The sequence below is a fragment of the Mytilus edulis genome, chromosome 6 (genome assembly GCF_963676685.1).
Source record: "Mytilus edulis chromosome 6, xbMytEdul2.2, whole genome shotgun sequence".
Taxonomy (NCBI): domain Eukaryota; kingdom Metazoa; phylum Mollusca; class Bivalvia; order Mytilida; family Mytilidae; genus Mytilus; species Mytilus edulis.
In genome coordinates, this window is record NC_092349.1 from 21038390 (window position 1) to 21051071 (window position 12682).

The 12682-nt window shown below is 32.3% G+C and overlaps 1 protein-coding gene across 1 annotated transcript in view; it reads right to left on the reverse strand.

Annotated features, from left to right (window-relative positions):
• The window catches only part of LOC139526271 (ankyrin-1-like), a 126452-nt gene extending 115537 nt beyond the window's left edge, over nt 1-10915 (reverse strand). The window contains exons 1-4 of the mRNA XM_071321403.1: nt 10910-10915; nt 9863-9964; nt 6534-6620; nt 6042-6128 (exon numbers count right to left, since the gene is read on the reverse strand). Of these exons, the coding sequence (XP_071177504.1) occupies nt 6042-6128; nt 6534-6620; nt 9863-9964; nt 10910-10915 (282 nt within the window). The remainder of the gene's footprint in view (nt 1-6041; nt 6129-6533; nt 6621-9862; nt 9965-10909) is intronic.
• Nucleotides 10916-12682: the final 1767 nt, after the last annotated feature.

A 12682-nucleotide genomic window follows, 5' to 3' on the forward strand; every position in this document is an offset into this window, starting at 1 on the left:
TTAGATCATGTGATCAGCTTGTTTTATTTATATTTTAAAAGTTGATTTATATTATTATGTAAGTGTTGATTAATATTAAGTTGAAGTTATATTATGATTGATTATTGTGAAATTTTAATTTCAATACTGTATTGAATACATTTTTAATTTCAAGTTGTTCTTCAAGTTTCAATTTTATTATAAAAAATCCTAAATTGATAAAATTCAGTTGATATATACAAAGAATAGATCTAGGTTTGTTAAGACTTGGTCGAGTATGGTTCAGACTAGGTCGAGTATGGTTCTGACTAGGTCGAGTACTGTTCAGACTAGGTCGAGTAAGGTTCAGACTGGGTCAAGTACGGTTCAGACTCGTATCAAATGGTTAAGAACTGGTCAAGTACACATTCAGACTGTTAAGTATGGTTCAGACTACAGTCGAGTATTATCAAGTAAATCTCAGACGAATTCAGACTTGTCGAGTAAAAATCAGTACAGTCGAGTACAGATATATGCCATTTCAGACTTTTAATGTTTTGTAGTGTTATAATAAGTTGCGCATGCTTTGAAAGTGGTTGACACAAGACTCTATCGTTATTCAACAAGGAACCTAACGGAGATGGTATAATAACCTATTAAAGGCTTCGGTATGATATAATATATATTTTCAAAGTTGGTCAACTACTGATACCATCTAAGTACAGAGGGGAACCTGTTGCAGTTGTCATAAACAGGGATATTATCACCAGTTCTTACAACCCCAACAAGTCATGTCATTGCCTCATATACTATACCTCCACAAAGGACAGAGGCAAGCGCAGTAGGATCGATTTCGATGAAAATTTGACATCAACGACCCTGACCTACTGACCACACCACCACATTCATCGCCCTTCAAAATATAATCTAAGGAGGCAATGGAAGGACCCATCCTGGTAGAACGGACTAATTCTCCGTACCAGCTACAAGACCGCAGTCGGAGTAAGATGAAAGCGAAACGATCCAAATCTGTAACTAGGTACATAAGTCCGCAATATCCAGAAATGATCAATGACGGATCTGACAGCACTCGTAAATACTTAAAGCTAGTTCAAAACCAATAACATCCAATAACAAGAGGCTGCTCTCAAGGGCCTGTGTCGCTCACCTCAGTCTATGGGCATATCAAACAAAGGACACTCTCCAACAATGTAGAAATGAATAGACCATGACAAAAAAATCTCTATTTTGTTGATCTTTAGCCTTTTTAATTTCTTTGTCTTGGCCAAGTTTGGTTAAATTTGCCTCAGATCTTACTTTGTTGAACAATTTTGCTGTTTTACTATCTATTATAATATTCAAGATAATAATCAGAACTGTAAACATTCTATAAAATTTCTAATTCTGAGACAGCAACCCATCAACAGGTTGAATGATGCGGCTAACCATTTCAGGGTAGCTAGGGGTTGACCTGATGGACATATTTATTTCTTGTCATTTGCTTAAAATGCTTTAGTTTCTAACTTATAAGCCAAAAACACCATTCTACCCTATGTTTTATGTTTAGCCATTGCGGCCATCTTTGTTGATGGACGGGGTCATCGGATACCTTTTGTTTTTAAACTAGATACCCTGAGTTTGGTTCTATTTGGCCCAGTAGTTTCAGAGGAGAAGATTTTTCTAAAAATTAACGGACGACGACAACGTAGTCGACGAATGACGGACAACGGACGCCAAGTGATGAGAAAACCTCACTTTGTCCTTTGGCCAGGTAAGCTGAAAAGTATGTAACTAAGTCTTTAATCGAGTATGCTCTGATCTATTAACTTCACGGTTTAAAATTTTGGAATGGTATTGCGACTCTTAGATTTATCGACTATTTTCTTATTTGTCATTTGACAGTCTTGTACATGTCGCCAACTTACTGAAATAAGCGCAGATCAATTTTCTACAAACTAACCCCGTTTGTTAGGATTGGCGATAGTATCTTCCCTTTCTATTTTAACATCGAATATGCTATTCTAAAGTTATGGATATTCAACAGTCTAATTTAGAATCAGATTGAGAATTCTATGGTTAACTGATATTCATCCATCCATTTATTTTTAATAATTTAATATCTTATACGATTAACCGTTTTAAGTGAAAAATTATATCGTTATATTCCTGGTTCAAAATGAAAATACCTTAAATTGTAGAACACAAATGACACAATAGAAGAGGAGAAAAAAACGAAAAAGTGTTCCTATCTGTTGGACAGTACAACAGCGTCTTTCAACTCAAATTTGTCCACACATTATCCAGTTACCAATGTACTATGATATTTGGTTGTATGTATTTCAGATAAAGTGTGGTATCCCAAAACTTTTTCAAATTTTCATCATTGCAAAATTTGTCATGCATACCATTCAATTTTGACTATCAAACATTACTGAGATAAACAAAGAAGGTAACATATGTTTGACGTGAAAGTGAAGCCTCAATGAAACACTATAATAGAAAGATTAAAAGAAAAGAAATAATGAAAAATCTTGGTGATTCAAAGGTGTGCATAGCAGAAATCCATCCAGTGTACAGAGTACTTCAATTTTCTACAGTCTGGATTATATTAGACTGAAGAAAAATGTAATAACTCTCAGTCAGACTTCATAAACAATAATTGAAATTCAAAACGAAAATGTAGCAAAACAAAAACAAGTCGTCATTAATATGTCAACTTCATATCATAATGATATCAGAACATAAGATCACTATAAGAATCAATCAAGTTAGAGATTAGTACCAATAGAAAACAACAGAAGTTATACATCAGCGGTGCAAAGTGTACCCATCACTATAAATGAAATGTCTAGTCAATGCCTGTGCAATGGAACAATATATCTGCAGCTACCAAAAAGTATGTGTGATGAAGGATTGCACTGTAAACCATAAATGCACTGTCAATGACCATTTTCATTTTAAAAACAATGCATATTTAATGTTGAGAGGATCTTCTTTATTGAATGTACTAGTATTATTAAGATTGATTGATTCAAATAGGAGTCCTACATTTGAATTGCTAAATGTAACATAAGAATGGTAAGACAAGTTGAAATTCTTCAGTATTTTTTGGCACTTCTGGTCATGCTTATGTTTTCTTTCTTTCAAAAGTTTATATATCTGATGAGTGTATTATAAAGAGGAGGATGTATATGATTACTAATCACTTCAATGAGTAAATACAGTATTCTGTATTATACCACAAGTCTAAAAGTGAGTTTTTTCGTATATCAACACACGACGTCTCATAATCCCATAGTCTTGTGTGATAAAATTGAGAATGGAAACGGGGAATGTGTCAGGAAGACAACAACCCGACCAAACAGCAGAAAACAACCTAAAGCCCCCAATTGATCTTCAACAGAGCGAGAAAATATCGCACCAAGAGCGGCGGGGTTTAACAGGTTTTGTGAAACACAAGACGCCAAAAGGAGCCATTCTAAATTATGAAATCAATATCTTGTTGTAAGCAATAATTTAGAAATGCAAATATTTACTTTGTTTTTATTCTCAACCCTTCCTATACCGTTAGCCTGTATGGGGTAATCAATACGCACAGTAAAACTCAGTTGAAAAGAATGTCCGATGTTAGAATGGGTAAAAAAATAAACTCAGCGAAATGACAATGATCAACATAAATTAACAAAGAACTACTAGCAGTTACTGACACATTACAGTTCCAGACCTCGAATAAATTGATTGAAAGATTATGTCTTCATCATATAAAAATCAAGCACAAGTCTTCCATTAGGGGTTAAGTTTGGTACCATCATGTAATATACGAGAAAAACAAAACCCGTATCATGCTAACAACTGGTTTTTGAATAGTTGGGTTTATTTCCGATGCAAAGACCCTATTAGTGAATCGATATTAATTTCAAAAATGACATCTTTAATTACCCTACAACAGTGTCGTAACCATATACCCTGTGAATAAGTCTGTTTAAAGGTTTGTTTACCTTTTGGCTTAAATGACGACATTTTTGTGCTTTGTAAAGAATATTTATACCATGAAAAATGGGATGTGATGAAATACATGAAAATATAAGATGTCTGCACGGTGATTTATATATACGAATGTTGTCCTACTACCGATAATTATAGATTATCGTTTATCATCTGAACGAGATTGATTTTCTCGTTTGAGCCGGTTCGGCGAAAAAGAGAAAAGGAATCGAGTTGCGATGACCAATGATAATCTGTTTATCGCTATTTTACCTATGACGACGTTGTCAATTTCATTAGCAACGCCAAGTGCCTCCTAACTTTTTAGCGATAATTTTCATCTCAAGCGAGTTGCATGATATGAAAAATTATCACAAAAAAAGATCAAAAGGAAAAATGCACAAAATAGCGATAATAAAATTTATTGAATGTTTTGAAAAATTTGTGATATCGAAAACCCAGAGCAAGTGGGTGTACTGGTTAAATACTCTGTCAGTAGTTCAGTGTGTCGAATAAAATTTCCTAATGTATCCGGCTGCGTGCTATAAAATGTGATGCTTTGTCTCATCCATCGATCATCCGCTTTAATTAACCAAGTAAATTTGTTTTCTAACATATAATGTGATTCATTGCATTTCCGCAGCAATGACCATATCAATGATATTTCATGTCAGCACTTACTGGGCTGGTAATGCCCACGGGGAATTAAAACTCCACCAGCAGTGGCATCGATCCAGTGGTTGTAAATAAACTCATCATAGATACCAAGATTAAATTTTGAATTTACGCCAGACACGCGTTTCGTCTTCTAATAAAAAGACTCATCAGTGACGCTCGAATCCAAAAAAGTTCAAAAGGCCAAATAAAGTACGAAGTTGAAGAGCATTGAGGACCAAAATTTATAAAAGTTTTGCCAAATACTGCTAAGGTTATCCATTTCTGAGGTAGAAAAGCCTTAGTATTTCAAAAATTCAAAAAGTTTTGTAAACAGTTAATTTATCAATATGACAATATCAATGATAATTTATGTTTGCACAGAAGTGCTGACTACTGGGCTGGTGATACCCTCGGGAAATTAAAACTCCGCTAGCAGTGGCATCGACCAAGAGAGGCCTTTTTAACTGAATTTTACAATGTGTTTCATGTTGTGCATTTAAACAATTGTCCACGACTAATAGGGTTGAGCACTTGTAAACATGTTTACTCCTTCGCCTTACGCATTCTTTAAGTTTCCCAAGTCGGGAGCCTGTGATTCAGTGGTAATTGTCGGTTGCTGTCTGCCATTTGTATATTTTATTTTATTGTTTAATGTTAAATCAGGCATAGGTTTTCTCGTTTTATTTGTTTTAAACATTTGTTCATGCTGTTGGCTTTTATCATTGTTTATAGCTTGCCATAAAGTATAGGGTTTGCCCAATGGTATAGGTTGTATGAAAACCAATAGTAGCTAATTTCTTCGTCATTTGGTATTTGGTGTATAGTTGTCTTAATGGCAATTATACAACTGCTCCTTATTTTAGCTCATCTGATACATAGAAATTTTTGTCATTTTACTGAATCTACTTTCATTTTATAACTGAAATATATGTATATTCATGGAAAAATTATATCAAAAACTTTCAATGTTTTATCTATTGTACATGTATATAGAATCAATGTTTATTATTTCTAGGGACATTTTAAATACAAATATTGTTAGCTCCAATTTGGTCAAATATCAAACATTCTTCTGTGATCTCCCTTATATCTAAAGTGTAAGCTAAATAATACCTCTGATTGATAAAGATTTGCGTAGAATAGAAACTTCTCATTGCAATTGTATCCCTCTTCATCAAGTTGATGCAGAGGTTGAACACCAAAAAAAGAACAAGTATTAAGATATGGTCAAATATTTACATAGCCCCTTAAGTGCAATGTAAATTTATATATTTTCCTTTACCAAAGATTTGATCTGGTGCGCACCAGTTTGAAAAATCGTGAAGACGGCTTTTAACTCGTGCACACGACATATCAAAGCTGGTAGGCACGAATTTCAAAAACTGGTGAAACGACTTTTAAACAAAGTTTGACTGATTCTATACGAAAAAGATTATCCTCACCCTGTCACTTTCGTTTATATTTGCAGCTGTAGCAAGACAATGCTTGACCTTTTCTAAATCACTACCTGCAACAGCCTTGTGAAGGTTCTGTAAGGAAAACACAAATAGATATATATAAATATAACTGCTTCAGATGTACTTATAATATAATTATGTCTGTCACTACATCCTACATTAACTTGAAAGATCCTCTACGATAGATATTCTGCAGTTCTATATAATTCCAATCTTCATGCCTTATATATCATATACTGTGTTACTACACTAGATTAAAACTGACGAAGAAAGTTAACACCCGGACATCGAAAGCTTTATTATTGTAGAGCATATGTGGTCGAGTAGTTAGCAGGTTGGCCATATTGCAAGGCAAGAATGAGTTCGAATCCCGGTCAGGGAAGAATAAAGAATTTACGCAAATTTACAGATCTAACATTGTTGGGCTGATATTTAGACGAATTATATGTACAGAATGTGTTTTCAACCTTGTATCACCATCACTGGTGATCCAATGAATAACATTTGTCGTAGTGTTGTTACTGGTTCAGACTGCATGCATCCTACATTAATTTGTAAGATCTTCTAAAATAGATAAATCAGCTGATCTGTAAAATTTATGCATTTTATACCTAGATAACATTAATCATCGAAAATAGCGTTAAATAACTGGGTCTTCAAAGCGCTCCACAAAATCTCTTTCAAAATTATTAACATCAATTTTTACAGCAATCACAGCCGGGCTTCTCAGTTATTGTAAAACTAACAGCTGTGTGTAAGGGTGTGTCGCCGTTGATCTGAAAATTAAAAGGCATATATGTTCAGCTCTTACATTTTATTAAGAGTCAAATGACGCTTTTAATTCATGCAACGTGATGCATATATCAACATGTTTAACAGAGAAAAAACCTGCTATTTGTTTCTTACAAGGTTGTTAAAGTTCAATTTTGCTTTTGACTTACAATAGAGACTGCTTTCATTATTGATTACAAGTATACCAGTATAATGTTGTTTATGCAATATATACCTTTTTGTAAAAGTCAAATGCAGGTTTATTTCTTAAACTTACTCAACACAAAGGGTGCTTAAATGTTTTCGGATGATGGTTTCTCGTTTTTAAACAAACATGCTATTACAACACATTTAGTTGATGGTGGCATCAAAGAACACAAAAAAGAACCATTCCATCACGTGTATAAGACAATATGAAACATTGATTGGAAAACATTCACACGAATAAATTTTATTTACGGATATACGTGTCACAATTAAAGACACAAAAAACTTTAAACAACCGGCCAGCAAATCCCTGATTTGTCCGTTAAAAACGTAGATTTATTATTCGAGAATCAAGGGGAGATAATTTCTGAAAACGTCGATGTCGCTGTGTAGAAAAATTATTCCCCGCTAAAGACGACCCGGGAGGAAATCGTGAATTTGTTAAATTATAAGAACCTAAATTTAACATGAGCGAAATGCATGATATGATAAGTTTTACAATTATTTATAAAATATAAGAAGTCAAAGAAATGTATCGTTGAATCAGAAATTCAAGTCATTTATTTTCAGTCTTCAGAACCGCCATTTTTCAACATCGACTGTAATTGACAAATATTCCACTCGGGACGAATTGACATACTCCCGTTTTACCTAGGAAAAATAGTTATGAGAAGTTTAAATTGATAAACTGGAACATGGAGAACATAATTGGGATAGTCAGATGACGATACCCTTCTTTGTTTACACACGAGCACAATTGCAGTACACATTCTAAATTGGTAAGGCCCTGTGGGGACCCCTATTATTTTTTCTTGGAACTTCTCTGCGCTTGACAAGACAGCTCCGAAATATGACAAACTTGCCACTAAGGAAAAGACAGTCAATATATCTTTGAAATGAACAAAATCTGTTATTTTTTTGTGATTTATTTTCTTTTTTCATTCCCCAATGATGTCTGTCCAGTACACAAAAATACAAAAGATGTTCAAAAATTTGTTTTACTAGCTTATTATTCACACAGATATTATGAATTCAGCACATTATACATGTATGAAAATGTACATAACCTCCCAATAGCATCCCTAAAGCAGTGCATTATTTTTTTGGAAGTCCAGGTGTAAAGTTATATTGTGACATTTGTCAGGTTTTGTCCTGTATAAACTGACTTCAGTGTAAACATCCTAAGATCTGATATCTTCTGGATAAATGACAGAGAAAGAAAAAAACAATTTGAACAGAGCCAGATCCTTATTGTGTAGCTTTCAAATTTTTCACACACCATGGCTCTGTTTTATGTTGTGAATGATTTTTTCAATTTGAGTACATGCTTAACTATCCCACTAAATTATCCATGTTCTATGCCAAACTTTATATCTCCTTAGTCCTATTAAGCTCTGAATGATTTTAGAAAACAGAAAGTTCAAACCACTACATTTCATAATTATTATTTTTTTTAAATAACCCTTTTCTAAAATGAGACAGCACACAACACATGATAGGTTTGCATCCACTCACTGTCAAGCCAAATATTACTCTAGAATAGAATAGATAAAACAAAAATGTACATTATATACCCATAATCTTTATAAAACATATTTTCATGAAGAAAAATATCTGTTTCTGCATCACTGAATGCTGAATCAAAATGAAGTATAAATGTATATTCAATAGTAATATTTGATTCTTCTACGAAGATATGTGCCTTGAAATAATTATTTCCATCAAAGTATGATAAAATTCAGGTAAACATGCAATCAGGAAATATGGCAAAACATTTTCCCCCTTTAATGATAAAATTTTTTCACCAAAGCTTGGTTTAAGTATTTATTCTAATAATTTACTGATCCAGAACTCCTCACTTTATGTAATTTTTTTAACCACATAGGATTCTTTTTTATATTTCGTCTGTAGCTAATTGTGTGTAGCATTCTAGTTAAAAAACAATGTGGTTTTTTTTTAAAACTGAATGTAATGATATTGGCAATTTCCCTGATTTCTAGATAATTATAAGATATTTTTTTGGAAAATTTCAATTAAATAGTGATTTATCAAAGCAGACATACATTCTGTAATACTTTTTCTCACTGTTTGGGTCCTGATACCTGACAAGAGCCCTTATTCCAATGATTAATTATATTTTCCAAGATATTTTTTCAGATTTACACATTTTTCTATCGCATACTGATAAATTATTTGATATTATACCCCAGAATCACTCTTTCACTTACTAAAATTGAGCAAAATGCTAATTTTTCTCATTTCTGATCAGCCGTCCGTTCAACAACTTTTCATTCAAATCATCTCCCTTTGGCCGGTCGCCAGTTATGGACCTGTTGATTTGACACGATACCGTTTTACTTGGCGAGTTTTGGTAAGAATAAGCATTTCGTGTTCGTAATATCAGGAGATATCATCCCTCTGAAAGAAAATACGCTACCATCCCGTGTATCAATTCAAATTACATTTATGTCACAGCCACGGCACGTTTTTTTTTTCATCTTTTCCAATGAAATAACCAATGAAATTCTATTTTGTCATTCTTGAAAGAATAACGTAGTTAAAGTTTGAAATTGTCGTATCAAGATGTATTTGGTTAAGCATTATAAATACATAAAATATCTTTACGCCGTCATTTTCTTTGCGTCATTGTCGTTGCTAAAAAATCTCTTTTTTTTACTGAAAATCACGTGACCAGAATAATAAAATTGTATTAATAGAATAATAGATTGACGACATAATGAGATTTGCTGTCCGGCTGTAAAGAATGTCTTCTTTGAATTAACAAAAGTAAAGTTAACAATCCTCCTGGAAAAAACTATATTCCATACCTTATTCATTTCATTTGGATTGATGTCTGTTTCCTCTAATAACAACTGGACTACGTCGAAATGTCCACCTTTAGTAGCAAAATGTAAAGGAGTATCGCCGGACTGAAATTTGACAGAATAGTAGACAAATATAAAATAAACAACTGTCCAGAAACATGCACGAGTTAAACTTGTGAATTTTAAGACCATATTATCAAATCATCATTCCTGAAACTATAAATTGCCATTAATTTAACAACGTGCATATATATATATATATATATATATATATATATATATATATATATATATATATATATAGAGTCTATACGAATCTACCAACCAGTAAACTTAATAGGTATTGGCACCGAAGAAGGCCATTTGTTGAGCCGAAATATTTGCAATTATTGTATAATTTATATCATCTGTTCAGTTTTTCCATCTTTGTGCAATGATATTCAACACTTTTTAGTGTTTTGTTTTCCATCTATTTATCGGTATTGTTACACAATCTTTCAGACTCATATATATATATATATATATATATATATATATATAACTCGTCTAAACATCAACCCAACAATGTTAGATCTGTAAATTTGCTTTCGCAAATTTTTGGTTATATATATATATATATATATATATATATCATACATAATTGTTTAACATTTCACAGCGGTATAATACTTTATTTTTATTAACTTTGTATTTAGTTTAAACATATTTATTTATAGTGGATTGGGAAACAAGTTATTGCAACTTATATTAATCCCTTTCCACTATGTGGGTGCGAGTGCTGCCTTGTAGCGGCATAAGCCTGCTCTTTTTTTAAATTTACGAGGGTGTCTCTTCAAGACCTAACAGCCAATTCAGTTCTACCAGTGATTTTTCCTTAAAATTGTGTGTGAACGTATTTCATGATTTGAGGAACAAAATATGATAAAAAAAAATGATTGTCACCGACTTAGTTTTGTCACTATAGCAACCTCTGTTTTGTATTTTATCGAATATTAACATGATATTTGCTTGTTATTTAAACTCTCAAAAATCCCATTATATCAAACCTACAAGCATAATTCTTGTGTCACGTTAAACAGTAGATTTGTGTCTAAAAAAAACCGAGAAACACGTATATATAACATAAACAAAAGACAACTACTGTACATCAGATTCCTGACTTAGGACAGGTGCAAACATTTGCAGCGGGATTAAACGTTTTAATGGATCCAAACCTTCTCCCTTTTACAGAAACAATAGCATAACATCACAACATAGAAAAACACACGATAAAATACATGTCATTCGCTTTAGAGAACTATTGACCGTATTGATGCATTGTTAAGATCACACTTAAAAACCCATTTTATGAATGGAACTTTGCAAACATATGTTTCATTGAATAACCAACAAAAAAATCACCTAAATGTATGAATGTGATGTTTAAAACTGATTAAATCTAAACTTTACAATAGTCTTGTCATGTTTACTGGTTTTTTGTAACAACGTCAGGGCAAAATAACCGGTTTGTTCTAATGCATTCAAATATTCATTGCATTTGTACTTTACACTATTTTTTGTTATTTTGAAAAAGGTTAAAATATTGAAAAATACTGCGCTTCAAATGGCTGTCAATGAGTCATCGTTTTTTTTGTTTATGCTCCACTGTTCATTCGAACTTAATAAGACTATGGAAATGTTTAAACTTTAATTAATGCCTGTTCAAATAATTTTTGAAATGTGAATTCATAACGAAAAAAAATGAGCATTATAACGTAACCATGTTAACCTAATGTTACTATTTCATCCAACCAATTTGATGATATTGATGTAGTATTAATTTAAAAAGGTTGTAACCACTCAGTGAAAATAAAATGTAGTGCATATTTCTAAAACTTGATGAAAACGGAGACTTGAGGCTAGGTATTCGATTCAGTACAAACTATACGGCAGGTTGTTTCCGGTCTGTTTCTTTATTGTTACTTTTGTTTTGTATCTGACTTGTACGACGTTTAAAGAAAGAAGTAGTACATTCTGCCTTTAAAAGAAGTATATAAACTTAACATTTTAGAAACTACCAGTTGATGTAAGTTAGAAATATTTTAACTTTCCTTCAGGAGAGAAAATTTTGAAAAAAAAATCAAGAGTCTAATAATTTTATGCAAAAGAACAATTTCAAGTGAAAGATGAATGTTGTACACATTTGATATTTTTTGAAATGCAACTTCGCAAGTAAGTAATGTATGAAAACGATTTCAGAAGTAACAAGCTAACAGTTGATTTTTATTGTGAAAAAACGGAAAAGGGGGGTGGGGGAGTGTAAAAAAATAAAATTCAAAATAAATACGTTTTTTTTTATTGAAATGTCCCATTCCTACCCTCCATTCCCCTTTAAAAAAAATCGTAAAACATTTTACGTCTGTTGCAGAATATTTAAATCAATACATACGAATTCAAATTATTTAAATTGAATTATAATATACATGTATAAAACAGCTCGTTATATAAGTGAATGAAATGTTATGTACAAATTTATTTTTTGTTTTGTTTTTAGATATAGAGGCATATATTTTTTATTGAAATTTTTTGGCCATGATAATATAATAAGTTTTTATATGTCTTTGATAGTGTTGATCAGAATTAAAACGTGTTACTGTATCGATTGAATCTCAGCTTACCGTCCAAAAGTGATGACATAAGTTGAGTGATTCTCTTCGAGATTTTCTGCCTATTTGAACATGTATATGAGTGGCCGTTCGTGTCATTGGCGGTATGAACATACCGTATGAAATTTTCAACGCGTTGGTTTTTACTTTCAACGCGTTGGTTTTTACTTTCAACGCG